Source organism: Varanus komodoensis, unplaced genomic scaffold, assembly GCF_004798865.1.
Source record: "Varanus komodoensis strain SLA01 unplaced genomic scaffold, ASM479886v1 scaffold36, whole genome shotgun sequence".
Lineage (NCBI taxonomy): Eukaryota > Metazoa > Chordata > Lepidosauria > Squamata > Varanidae > Varanus > Varanus komodoensis.
Genome location: NW_025335873.1, coordinates 5,341,138 through 5,355,372, shown reverse-complemented (window position 1 = coordinate 5,355,372; position 14,235 = coordinate 5,341,138). Strand labels below are relative to the sequence as shown.

The window sequence follows — 14,235 nt, the reverse complement described above, 5'->3', positions numbered from 1 at the left end:
TTCCCATTGTAACATTGCAGCGTTGTTGGCAGTAAGGTGAAATTGAGAAGACTACGGGGAGGTGGGATAGCACTGTGCAAGTTCTTGAAAGGCTGTCATGAAGAGCAAGGACAGGATCTCTTCTTGATCATCCCAGGAAGCTGGATTCTGGCTGGACATCAGGAAAAAAAACCCTGACTGTTAGAGAAGTATGAGAACGGAACAAAAGACCCAGGGAGGTGGTGGGCTCTCCTTCACTAGAGGCATTCAAGATGCAGCTGGACAGGCATCTAAGAGGAATGGCGGAACTTGGAGTCCTGCACTGAGCAGGATGTTGGATCCGTTGGTCTTCTGGCCCCTTCCAACTCTACTTTTCTATGCTTCTATGATCTATCAGAGGTTGGATGGATCCGTCTATCTGGACCAATTTGGTCTACATTGCTTGGCTATTTTTCAGGCAGAGCCTTTCCCACCCACTGCTTCCAAATCCTCTATTTAGCTAGAGGTCCTAAGGATCGAACCCAGAACATCCTGGAAGTGAGGGGTGTGTTTCCATGGAGCTAAGACCTTCTGTTCCTTTGGAAGGCATGGCAATTTATTCATGACACCTTCCATGATCTGCAGAGTTCCAGCGTGAAATGCAGAGACTGCCAAAGCATCTGAGCTGAGCTACTTTGAAAGGAAGATCAGTATGGAATCACCATGTACGGTTTCCTGACCTGCATGATGAAATGCCTGCCTGCTTTCATCATTGGATGCAGAGCTCATACAGAGTCCATATTCTGAGCATTCCTGCCTACAGTGTCTTATCCGTTCAGGTCAACAGAAAGACTCCACACACACACACACACACACACACACACACACACACACACGCATGAACTTTTCTCTGTGTAGAAGGAGTAGCGCCCCATGAAAACATAAGGCAAAGCTCTCTTGGTGCAAGTATTTTAGGTGTCCCTCAAGCGTGGGGCAATACCTCCTGCATCTATCCAAATTCAAGGATCATGAACGGTTCATTTTGGGTGCAGGTTTCATTCTGACCAGTTTTATCCCTTGCAGAAAGTAAGCTTAGGATTCGAACCTCAAAGGTCTTCTGAGTTGTTGTGACTGGTTGGGGTGTGTGGGTGAATGGATATGCCTACAAGGTTGTGGTCAGAATGGAAAACACGGCCATAAAAAGAACTGTGCAGAAATCACAAGTGAAGCTTTTGTGGCACGGCACTTTCTGTTCTAGTTGTGACACTGGATCAAATATTCACTGTTGCTTCAGCTCCTGAATTGGAAATGCTTTCCTCTCCCTCTCCCCCATCAGTCTGGTTGAAGGAAACCATGTATTAACTCCTCTTCTTTGTGTTCATGTCTTTCTCCTTGGCTAGTGATGGGATCTCCCAAGGAAATCACTTTCTCAGATATTACTGAAAACTCAGCTGTAGTCAGCTGGACAGCACCAAGGACTCGTGTGGACAACTTTCGGATCTCCTATATTCCAGTTACTGGAGGTAAGAGAGGAGGATGGTGCATGAACAGAGGTAGCAAGATCTCCTGGTTGTTAGAAAGACAGTTCCCAAAGCTTTCCTTCTTGACTTTGCCTCTGGTGCTGAAACCTGGACTGTGGGTACCCTCATGCATTCAGGCTCCTGTCTTTTCCAGGTCCCCCTAATTCTGTGGCTGTAGATGGGGCCAAGAATAGGATCAAACTGGTGAAGCTGATCCCTGGTGTAGAATACGTTGTCAGCATTGTCTCGGTCAAAGGATTTGAGGAAAGCGACCCTGCATCGGGATCTCTGATCACAGGTATGTACAAGGAGCAAAGTGGGAAGAATTCAGTCCTGCATATACCTGGGGTTCTGCAAAGCACAAGATGCCCACCATCCAAACTTCAGCACAGCTGAAACATCAAGGGATGGAGAGGGAAGGGGGTGGAAGGGACCAGAGCATCGCTAAGTAGTTGCATCTGTTGCCCGTTCTCAGGTTGTCGTAGCCTAAGTTGCAGAAGATTGTGGGCAGGCCTGACTCCTGCTTAAGGGAGTCACAGCAAAGCTTTCTTTGGGAGAGCAGAAATATGTGTCCAGTTCACATCTTAATGCTCTTAATTTCACACCTCCAAATAGATACACAAAGGGAAGCTCAGCCAACCTTCAAATCTGAAGTTCTCCGAACCAACAGAAGCTTGCCAAAATGTAAATATTAGGGAAAGGCACACACAGCAATGCAGATGTTTGTGATAATAATATTAACAATCTGTTGCATTAGGAGACTTCCTTGTCAAAACATACGGCATGCAAAATTACAAACAAGACAGAGGTACAAAGAAATGCGCAAGCACACATTCACATGATTTTCTTGACAGCTTTCCTTGCAAAAACAACTCTCTTATTTCTGGAAGTGAAATAGGAAAACATTCAGGAGGAACTGAAGTTCAGAGTGGAAAAATGAGAAAGGGAGAGAAACGAACACTGACACTGATTTCTCTTTCCCAATAATTTGGACAGGGGATTTAAAGGAAATCAAAACTCCGTCATCACCAAAACACAGGTGTTCTGGAAGGAAGTTCCAAGCATCTGTGGGCAGAATCATTTAGAGAAACAGTGGAACCTTGGACAGCATCAGAAAAACAGTGTGGAAGCATATCCACATTTATATTGTGCAACCTTTGTGATTAACCACAAAGAAGACCTCTGCAGACTCAGGGGCTGATAGATTTTCACCCTTGACATGTATTTGGCTGCAGAGTTTTCTTCAAGCTTCTGTGTTGCCTGAAGTATGTGGTTCTGCCTAAACTTGGAAGCTAAGCAGGGCTGAAATCTGGATGGATGACTTAAATGTTGTGAACTGTCCAGAGAGCTTCAACTTTGGGTGGTACGGAAATGTAATAATGACAATAAATGCTTAGAACTGGAAGGAAAAGAGAGCAAGAGGAACAAGTCACTCCAATATTTCTTAGGTCCAAACTTTGCACGCTGCTGGGAGATCCTGGACTGATAAACCTTTTGAAAAGCCTCAACAGGTCAATTTTGTGCATGAAAACTGATGGAACATCTCCCCTGCTTTTGCTGCTGCTTCTAAAGACTTTGAACAGCAGCAAATCAAAACTGAAAATCCTTTCCTCGGTTTGCAGCCCCCAGCAAGCAGAACTGGAATGACCCTAGGGAGGAAGGCCTCCGTTATTGATTAATTGGACTTGAGTCCTGCCTTTGTACCCAAACCAGCAGGCCATGAGACACTCTGTGGAGCTTTTCAGAAAGCTCAGGCAGCCGGAGGGGCTGCAGGGACAGAATGGGGTAAAGATGGTAAACTAAACCAAGCACGCAAACTCCTCAGCCCCTTCCTCCGGAGAGGTCAGCAGGATGCTACAACCGGTGCAGCTTTTCTTTCCAGCTTTATTGGAGCTGTCTGTGGTGCTGCGGCTCATCCCCAGCAAGGCTTCACCACCACGGAGCACTGCAGAAAGTTCTTCTAATGCTGAAAAGAAAAGCTGCAACGGATGAGGGCCCCCACTGACCGAGAAGTCCCCAGCCTCCCTTGCACCTCATTACAGGAAGGTAACTCTTGCACCCAGAGAAATGTTGCTGACATGCGCCATGCTAGTAGGAATCCGTTGAGTGAGTCACTGCTTGAGTCCCACCTGCCCATCTCCATTTTCATTGCCCAGTGCAATGGTGTATCTCGGCGTAGCATCGTTCCAGGAGGCATTCTGGGGAGGGAAGATGTTGCAGGGGCAATGTGGGAAGAGTGTTACAGAACAGTAGTGCATCGCATGACCCCACTTTCAAAATTCACCCCCAGAATTGCCAAAGTCCACAATTTCACACAATTGTTGGCCATGATTTATTCTTGCTGCTCCTCCCAACTAAAGCTTGAAAATAAATAGATTGAAAAGCGTGGCTTGGTGCTTGTTCAAATATCACATCATTTAAAATATAATGTTTAAGAGATGGGGCCCTCACTCCTTCTAGAAGCCAAAAAATCAGAGACAGAGGTAATCCTTAAGATGATGCACCCTGCCATTTCGGAGCAAAACAGGAGAATGCCTGGCAGTTTGGCCTCTGCAGGTCACGTTCTCCTCCCACAAATCTTACTTGCTCGCAAGTTATCAATGAGCAGCCAGGCCATAACTTGTAAGGCACTTTAAAGCTTACACTCAACATCTTGTTTTGCACTTTGAAAGCAACCAGCACCCAAGACTTTCAGAGAACAGGGGCAATATATCCTGCGAGACTTTCAGAACAGGGGTAACATATCCCGCTACAATATTTCTCCAATCCGTCACCTGATGTTTGTTTGAACATAAGCGTGTTCTGATCAGCGGAACACCATCTTTATCTGTCTTGCTGTGACATTGTATTGTATGTGTGTTTCCCTCTTCTCAGCTTTGGACAGTCCATCAGGACTGAAGGCCGTGAATATCACGGATTCCAATGCTCTGGCTATCTGGCAGCCCGCAATAGCTGCCGTTGATGAGTACATAATTTCCTACATCACTGAGGGCGGTAAGTCATGATTGCACTCTGCCGTCAAGTGGTACCAAGTTGCTGAAACTTGCTGAGATGCAAAAAACAGGTGCAAAATGGAACACTCGGGGTGCTTTTTGAAAACTAAGGTTCTAGTTCTTCATGTTGTGAAGCTAGACACTGCGTGTGTATTTGGAAATGCCACCATGGGATGCATTTCCTGTAGAATATCCAGCCGGTCCAAAGGTCCTCTGTTAATGGACTAGCTGAAATAGAATTAACTCTCCAAAGGATGGAAACTTAGAAACATAGAAACAGAGCGAGTCAGAAGGGGTCTCCCAGGCCATCTAGTCTGACCCCTAGCTCCAGCCGGCTCCACTCATGACATGCCCAGTATTTGCCAGTGTTCAGTCATGATGGTTTCCAGTTTTACAACCATCGCAGGACGTTTTACAGCGTCGATGGTCCACTCTGTTAAGACAGATGATTTTTAAATCTTCACAAAGGGCTTTCACTCTAAAGCAGATTTCCTCAACCTGTTGCCCTCCAGGTGTTGGACTCAGCACCCACCACCTCTGGCCACTGGTGATCTTGGATGGGGCTGATGGGAGCTGAGGTCCAAAACATCCAGTGGGTGTCAGGTTGAGGAAAGCTAGTAAAGGAATTGGGAAGAACTGCATGGGAGGAAGTGTTGGTAGACCTCACGCGGTTCATTGAAGGTCCCAAGGATGCCACGCCCCTCTGTAAGAACATGTCCCAAGGCCTCCAGCATGGGGGGAATGAGGTAGTTGACCCTACACCACACTGGAGGCCTCTGGTGTTCCCAGACCTCATCATTTATTTATTTATTCATTTATTTATTAAAACATTTTAATAAATAATAAATAATTTCCACTGCCCATACCTCTGAGCAAGCCCTGGAACTGATTTTGCAACCAGATCATTTCCAGGTTGCATCAGAAGCAGATGGTAGGCACTTCTTTTCTATACTGATGGACATAATAAGAGCAATGCATGCAAATAGATCAACAGAGCTTGAACAGAGCTGTTTGTCTTCCTTGTTTAGAGCCAGAAGTGACTCACAGTGTCTCCGGCAACACTGTGGAATACGATCTCATTGGCCTCCGCCCAGCATCTGAATACACACTTCGGATCTATGCTGTGAAGGGACCACAGAAAAGCTCAATCATCTCCACCAAATTCGTAACAGGTACCCTGGGCAGTCACGCTGTAGAACAATTGGCCTGAATGGGACTGAAGGGGGCACAGGTCTGCGCACAAACAGATCCCCCAGGATTAGGAACAATTGGGGCCCAGCTCAAAGGGCTTCCTGGCCCGATTCTGAATAGGGTCAGTCCTTCGGGGTGGGGTAAGTTTACATGCTGGGCTCTCTCTGCCAAGCTCTCCCATCATCTCTCATTTGAATGCATTCCTTGGACAGAGCAGCCTTTCCAGCCTAATGCCATCCCAATGTGTAGGACAGCAAACACTGTGCTAGCTGGGGATGATGGGGATCATAGCCCAATACACCCGGTGAGCGCCCAGTTGTGGGATGTTGGGTTGCATTTACAAGTGACAGCTGTACTGCTTGGTTTATCCCATCTGTTGAGATGCCCCCAACTTCTTGTCTTGGGTCTAGGCCTCGATGCACCAAGAGACCTGACTGCCATGGATATTCAGTCGGAAACAGCAGTGCTAAAGTGGAAGCCACCCCGTGCCTCTGTCACGGGTTACCTCTTGATCTATGAATCCATTGATGGCAAGGTCAAGGTGAGTGCTTGGGTCCCACCTGGCCGTCTGTGTCCATTGCCCAGTGCTTTGGTGTACCCAGCATAGCATTGTCCCAATGGGCATTCTGGGAAGGGAAGATGTTGCAGTGGCAACATGGGAAAGTGTTGTGGAACCCCACCTTCAAGAACCACCCCACAGAATTGCCAAAGTTCTCTCCACAATTTCACAGGCCTTGGATGCAATTGCAAATTTGTGGGGGTCCTGGCTGGAGGGGAGGCACTGGACGTCTCTTCGCAGAGGCTGAAGGGCCATCTGTCAGAGAAGCTGAAGCTGCAAGATTCCTGTGCTATACAGTGTGGGGATGGGCTAGGTGATCTCATAGGACCCTCCACAGCTGAGTCCATGAAGAACCTTCCTAAATTTTCTTCAGTCGATAAGAGTCTTGGAATTGTGCAGCCAAATTATTTTCCTGTGCCAGTGAAGGTCCTTTGGCACCATTTAGGATGCTCTTCTAAGGAGTGGTAAGATCAGCCCCCAGAAAACAACTTTCAATCATCAATTTATGTATTTTATTCTGATTTATGTTGTAAGCCATTCAGAGACGCAAGTAATGGACAGCATGCAAATTTTAGATAGACAGACAGACAGACAGACTCCCCCACCACCATTTAGTGCAGCCATGTAAAAAGAGGAGTATACATCTAAATATCTGATGCACTTCAATCGTGAAGCAACACTAGTGCAAATATCAGATGTACAAGGGCCTGCCCCAACTATTTATCATTTTTTGGCTACGCCGCTTGAACATTGACCATAAGAAACATTCATTTTGGGACTACTATCCTCCTGCTCCTAGCGGGGAGGACAGCTTTGGCAGATGCCATCAGAAGGATCTGTATCTTCATCCATCACTGATATTGTTTTCTTAAGGGAGCATGCATGATTGATCAAAGAGCATCCAGGCTTGTAAAACCTGTAAGAACTTGTGTTTTCTCCAAGGGAAAAAAAAAGGTCTTCCATTATTGATTCTCCCGACAGGAAGTTATCCTGGGACCAGAGGCGACTTCCTACAGTTTGTCTGAACTGAGTGCATCCACTCAGTACACAGTGAAGCTGCAGGCACTAAACCAGAGCTTAAAGAGCAAGATCATCCAAACTGTTTTCACCACAAGTAAGAAATCATTCAGGGTTTGTGGGGATAGTTCTGCCAAAGCAAAGCCACCCCAGAAAGGAATTCCTTGCAGCAGGTCCCGCAGTGCAGTATTGGAATGCAATGTCCATTTCAGGTCGCCTCCTCTCCCAAGAAAGAAGAAAGATTCTGTAGGCCAAGGGTGGGAAAGGGCTACTTTGGGAGCCATGGCTAGATCACAGTAGACTGTGGAAAGCTTGGTGGTGTTGCTGAAAAGGAATTCCTGGGTGGTATCTCAGAGACACCCCCCTCCTTAATTCTAAGGACATGTTTCCCTCTCACAAGCCAATTTTATGTCCAGTCGGTTGACATCAGGGTTGTAGGAGAGACGGGGGGATCTGCAGATACAGGCATTTTCACAAGATGGTTCTGGAGATAACATTTTGTTAAAATGCACAGCTCATTAAATTAAAGAAATGCAGGCTGTTAAGCATAAGCCAACATCCTCCTAAAAGCTAGCAAAAGGGGCACTTCTCGCGGAAGACCAGTCTAGAGCTCTGGGGCCACCACAAGGAAAGGACCTGCTTCTGGTATTTAGGATTCTCTTATCACTCTCATTGTGGGCAAGGCTTGGGAACCAGAACATACATCTTTAAAATCCCGATTTAGCAGCAATTTTTTTTTTTTTTTTTTGCATTTTTGCTCTAGAGTAGGCACAGGGGGCACAATCCACATGTGTATTCCAGCAGGGGGGGGGCAGGGGATGGCTCTTGTTCCACATCCACTCTGGAGCAAACAAAGACAATGTGACAATTGAGATTTTAAGTAATGCTTATTTTGGTTCTTGGCTGTGGATCTTAAAGCCTAGCAAGCTTATATGAGTGAAGGTGATTCTGCAGGTAAAGATCCAAACATTAAGCAGAAAGGATGAATCTTGTGTGGGTACAGGGGACAGAGCTGGGAAAGTCATAGAAACATGGAAACACAGAATAGTTGAGCTGGAAGGGGCCAGAAGGCCCTCAAGTCCAACCCTCTGCAGTTTCAGGACATCAAGTTACACCATCCCACTCAGAGGGCTGCCCAGTTTCTTCTTGAATGTCTCCAGAGTGGGAGAGTCCACCACCTCTCCAGGCAGCTGGTCCCACTGTCATATTGCTCTGACAGTGAGGACACTTCTCCTGCTGTCCAGCCTGAATCTGGGTTGTTGCAACTTGAGTTGATTATTCCGGGTCCCACATTCTGGCATCAGCAAGAAGAGATCTTGATCTTCCTCTTTGTGACAGCTTTTGAGGGCTGCCACAAACTGTGAAGGAGGACACCACAGAAGAGAGGGCTTGTGCAGAGAAGAAGCAGCCACAGAAACTTTCCATGCTAAGCAGGGGAGCTTATCAGACAAAAGGTGCTGGAAGGCCAGGTCCAGTCTGCTACATGTCTCAGGATTCTGAGCAAGTTGAAGTCTTCTTCTTGGGTTGAAAGAACTCTCAGGGGACCTGGTAATGAGCATCTCCTTGGCTTATCTTCTTTGCAGCTGGACTTCTGTACCCTCATCCCAGAGACTGCTCCCAGGCTCTGCTGAATGGAGAAACCGTGTCTGGTCTCTACACAATTTATCTTAACGGGGATCAGTCTCAGCCAGTGCAAGTGTACTGCGACATGAGTTCTGATGGAGGTGGATGGATCGTGAGTATTTAGTTCATGTTATGCTCTTCTTATTCTGCTAGCTTACCAACAGAAGCTGCTTGTTGTTCTTTGGGGAATTAAATAAATTAACAATTCCCATTTATCAGCTAAGAACAATTTTAGGACAACTTAAACTGTCATAAATGCTCCATCAGACCATTCAGTACCTTTCAACGCCTTTCAATGCCTGGGAGTAGAGGGCAGTCTTAACCTAGCACTGGAATGATGACAGGGTGGTGCCAGGTGAGTCTCAGGGGATAGATTATTCCACAGTTGGGGGCCACCATTGATAAGTCCTTTCTCCCTTGTTGCCACCCTCCAAACCAACCTGGGAGCTGGCTCTTGGAGGAAGATCTTAGAAGATGATCATGGTACCCAGGAAGATTCGAGCTGGGAGGGGTACTTCTTCAGGTATTACGATCCCAGGACCCGTAAAAGTTTACATGCTTCCTCGTTCAACCCATGAGGTTGGATCTCCATACCACCACTTACTTGGATGGAGGCAAAACCACAAGGATGCAGTGCTAGCCAACTGGCCTCAAGCTGGCAACCTCCAGATGGTTTGGATTACAGCCGCCATCATCCTAGTGAGCCCACCCAATGGACATGGATGAAGGGAACTGTAGTGCAATGCACCTGGAGGACATCAGGCTCCCCGCCCACAGTGCGGACAATCTAGATGGGCCAATGACCTGGATACAAAGTGGCTTCCAGAGGCCCATAAGAGAGTCACTACCTGCACAATTATCCCAGACCTCCAATCCTCATTCTAGGGCCAAGTGTAGGTCTCAGGCTGAGAACAGAGCATCTCCCCCCACAGCTTCAGGTAGCCAAGAGGCTAGCAGATCGTGCTTGCTAGTAAAACAAGAAGCCAAGGTAAGTCATGTCCCATTCATTCACTAAAACAGCAGTGTTTGTTTTGGGTGTCCTCAGGTGTTTCTAAGAAGGCAGGATGGAGCAGAAGACTTCTACAGGAACTGGAGGACTTACGAGGCTGGTTTTGGAGACCCCAAGGGTGAATTCTGGCTAGGTAGGACACTCATCACAGTACCCGAGCAGCTCTTCTTTCAGCTTTGGATAAACGCTTCACTGGACCTCCCACAGTCTTTCTCCAGGGTTTGGTCATCCTGACAACAATCCCATTTCAGTGCCAGTGTTTTCCCCTTGCTCATCCCAAAGCCAGAGTGTCTCTGAACGTGGCTGGAATTCCAGGCTCCCCCAGCCTTGTGCTCTCCAGATGTTTGACAGACAGCTTCCATCACAAGACTAACCAACTGTGATGGTTGGGGAGGATGGGATTTATAATCTAAAAGGAGCACTAGGTACTCTGCTCTGCCTCTCTTTACCTTGGGTTCCTCAGGGTAGCATCTCTGCCTACCCACAACCCCAAAGCCCATTCTTGGCATGTCCTGAAGAATCACACATGGTCCCATTCTGGGAAGAAAAACAATGAAGGCCAGCCAGTGAATGACACCAATTGGTGCTGAATCCATCAATCAGTCCCTCCCAGCAACTCCCCTGCAAATTCTTCCACTTCGCATTGGGTTGAAAATGGGGGTGGGCATTTCAGCCCACAACCCCCTATACACAACATGAGAGTTGAAAGAATGTTGACAATAGGAATTGTTTTTCTCCATTTGTTTCACGCTTTAGCAAAGCGTTACCATCTTGGCACGGTGGTGACAAATAAACGATGGTGTGATTTTGCTTCTAGAGGACTAGTCTCAAGGAAAGTATGACTGAGTGCAAACTTGTTTAAGGGTCAGAAGATGAAAGAAACATCTAGCGTTTAATGTTCTCTCCCCCCTGCAGGTCTGGATAATCTTCACAAAATCACTTCGCAGGGCCAATATGAGTTGCGTGTGGATTTGCGGGATCATGATGAGACTGCATATGCGCTGTACGATAGGTTCACTGTAGGGGATGCAAGGACTCGCTATCGGCTGAAAGTAGACGGCTACAGTGGCACAGCAGGTACAATTTTTTGTTGCTCATAGAAGGTGCTTCCTCTGAAGATCCTTCATGGTTTTACCAAAGAACCAGATCATCTTATTCTTATTACTGCTGCTACAACCACATGGATTCCTACGTAGCAAAATATGAACGTATGCCATCAGAGATCAAAACTCTAGCCTCTTGAATTGTAATTCCTGTGTCTTATATGTTCAGACAAAAGTTCAGACTCTTGAGTGTTTCACAACTTGAACAATTCTCCAAAAGTTCTTGCAAAGTTTTAGATCCAACCTTGCAATGCATGTTTGGCTAAAGTAATGCACATCTGTATTGCAAAGGGGAGGTGTTTACATTTCCTTCAGAAAGTGGCAGCCAGGTCAGAGCGTGAATAAACTAGCAGAGGTTGGACACTTAGTAGCATAGACTGCAGGGTCAAGATGCATCTCCAGGTTCATTGGAGGCCTTGGTGCCTGGGCATTCGTCAGGCTGATGGAGTGATACGGACACCGCCCTTATCCCAAAGCATCCAAGCTTTGCAGAGGAGTCCTCCCAAGCCTCTTCTGTCTGTCCCATTTCCCCTCCTCCAACTTGCCCTACCTTAGAAGTGTAAATTGATTAGATACTGGGGATTAGAGAAACTCACCTGGAAAGGTTGCATATATGTAGGTATGTATGTCTGTGTTTGGGTTTCTGCTTCGTACTAATGATCTGAAAAAACAGAAGAGCTACAGAGTGAGCTGGGGGTGGGGAAGGCTTTTCCATTGGGAATTCAGAGTCGACTGCACCTCTTTTTTATAATTATATTGGAGCTTCCGATGCTCTCTGCCAACAGAGACTTGACTGCCTGAGAAATGACAACGTACTCCTCCTCCCCCCCTCCTCCTCCCCTCCTCCTCCCTACAACTCCACACAGGTGATTCCATGATGTACCACAACGGACGGCCCTTTTCCACTTTTGACAAGGACCACGATTCAGCCATCACCAACTGCGCTTTATCTTATAAAGGGGCTTTCTGGTACAAGAACTGTCACCGAGTCAACCTGATGGGCAGATATGGGGACAACAGCCACAGTCAGGCAAGTGGGATTTATTTTCACTTAAAATACATGGGCTGGGGCAGGACAACCTAGAACCCTCCAGATATTTCATACTACAGCTCCCATCATTCCTGACCATTGCTCGTGCAGGCTGGAGCTCATGGGAAAATCCCACTCACTTTCACAGCTGCTATGAGGTTGGCTGCTAAGTTAAGCGGATGTCCCAGAAGGGTGGTGGATTTCTGTTTGCATTTCTTATACGAAGGCTGCTATTTCCCCAGCAAGAACCCAGGTGGCTGAGCTGATCCTCCCCCTCCCCATTTATCCTCACAAGACCCCCGTGAGGTGGGGTGGGCTGAGAACACCCAGCGAGAGGTCAGTCCAAGAGCAGACCAGAACCTGCCTTCCCCAGGTTCAGGTGGACATTCTTGCCACGACATCGCACCAGCTCAATGACTGACAATTAAAACTGGGGGGTTTTGACCACATGTCATCATGAATATAGTGGAACCAAAGCTTGCCTCTTTTCTCTGACAGTTCCTCAACTATAACGGTGGTCACATGCCATCAAGTCATCTCTGACTGATGGGGACCCTATGAAGGAAAACCCTCCAAGCTGGCTTGTCCTTCACAGCCTGTTCAACTCCTGTAAACACAATGTTAATTACCACATTATTGTTGTTGGGTTATCATTATATATTACATTACAATTGTAAAGTAATAGTGCTGTTGGGTTATTGGCTAAAGATACATAAGAAAGGAAAAGATACATACATAGGAAAGATACATATCTTTAAGCATTGCACAAAGTTTGTAATGACAAACTTTTCTTTAGAAATTAAAATAATAAATGAACATCATGCAAAGGAACTCAAATCTTTAGATTTTCTTCAGAAGGACTTATACCTAAATATAGCCAATGTCAGCAAACTAATGAATTATGTTCAGCAGAACAATGAATAAATATGAACCAGTGATTGCACAAATGTTTAGCAACCTCTCCTGTGACTGTATTTAGATCTTAGTCAACAATTAACTCACCCCCGCACCTCTGTCTAGTCATGCCTTTCTCTACTTCTTCCAAGAAACTCTCCAGGCTCTTTCCTTATGCCTGTGACCTTCACCCCACAAGAGCACAGCCAGTGTGGTGAAGTAGCTAAGAACATGGATCTGGGACTCAGGTGATCCGGGTTCGAGTCCCTGCTCAGCCATGGAGCCAACTGGGTGACTTTGGGCCAGTCACAGACACTCAGCCCAACCTACCTCACAGGGTTGTTGTTGTGGGGATAAGACTGAGTGCTGGAGGATGAGAAGGAAACTGCTTTGAGCTCCTTGATGGAAGAGTAGCAGGATATAAATGTAATAAATAACATTTGTATCATTCAGGGTGTCAACTGGTTCCACTGGAAAGGCCACGAATACTCCATCCAGTTCGCCGAGATGAAACTAAGACCCTCCAACTTCAGGAATCTAGAAGGGAGACAAAAGAGAGCATAACTCATCCCATACACACGGAGAGAGCGACAGAGTGAGAGAGAATGAGTTGGCAAAGGATGTTGGGTTCTCTCCCCCAGCCCAAAAACCGGGGAAGGGAGATCAGCAATGGAGATGGGATTGTAACCAAAGCATCAGTGTTGCTTGACCTAACCTTGGCTCCTTTGACCATTTTTATCGGGTGGGGTGGGATGGGAAAGCCTTCTTCGAAAGCTAGCGTGCTCTGCTGAGCACCTTCCTTCTGTCTGTAGCTGACTTTCTTTGCACCAAAGATGGCAACCTCCAGGGAGGGGCGGGTGGGGACCTTGGTTTGTCTCGGTGGGTTTTGACGACATAAATCTTTTGATGTGGGCTCAGAGGAGAAGCAATGGGTGGCAGGACAGCATCCGACAGTTTCTTCCAACAGGACCATGCGGTTGCTCTTTCACACGTACCAATAGAAATCACTGTTCAGGATCCACCATCTTTAAACTGCTCATCTGGAAGCATATCTGTCAGTGTGTGTGTGAGTGTGTGTGAGTGTGTGAATATGTTTGCCACAGAGGGGCGGGGGGGAAAGGAGGGCACTGAATCAAAAGGTCCAGTTTAAACTTTGCAACCTAAAATTAATATTATTAATATAATGAAAAAATAATAATGCTAAGGATGGTGATGATTAATAGGAAACTAAAGTTTTGTCATCTTTTTTTTTATACTTGCTTTCCAAAACACAGTGGGACAGTTTCTGATTGTAAATTTTTTAAAAAATAAATAAAAGCACAATTTTACTTTTACAAA

At 46.4% G+C, this 14,235-nt stretch overlaps 1 protein-coding gene across 1 annotated transcript in view; it reads left to right on the top strand.

Moving 5' to 3' along the window:
* Positions 1 to 13,639, top strand: part of TNC (tenascin C) — a 48,525-nt gene extending 34,886 nt beyond the window's left edge. The window contains exons 14-24 of the mRNA XM_044440154.1: positions 1,359 to 1,481; positions 1,633 to 1,776; positions 4,353 to 4,472; positions 5,500 to 5,643; positions 6,073 to 6,203; positions 7,203 to 7,335; positions 8,822 to 8,973; positions 9,907 to 10,003; positions 10,786 to 10,947; positions 11,840 to 12,003; positions 13,351 to 13,639. Of these exons, the coding sequence (XP_044296089.1) occupies positions 1,359 to 1,481; positions 1,633 to 1,776; positions 4,353 to 4,472; positions 5,500 to 5,643; positions 6,073 to 6,203; positions 7,203 to 7,335; positions 8,822 to 8,973; positions 9,907 to 10,003; positions 10,786 to 10,947; positions 11,840 to 12,003; positions 13,351 to 13,461 (1,481 nt within the window). The 3' untranslated portion in view covers positions 13,462 to 13,639. The remainder of the gene's footprint in view (positions 1 to 1,358; positions 1,482 to 1,632; positions 1,777 to 4,352; positions 4,473 to 5,499; positions 5,644 to 6,072; positions 6,204 to 7,202; positions 7,336 to 8,821; positions 8,974 to 9,906; positions 10,004 to 10,785; positions 10,948 to 11,839; positions 12,004 to 13,350) is intronic.
* Positions 13,640 to 14,235: the final 596 nt, after the last annotated feature.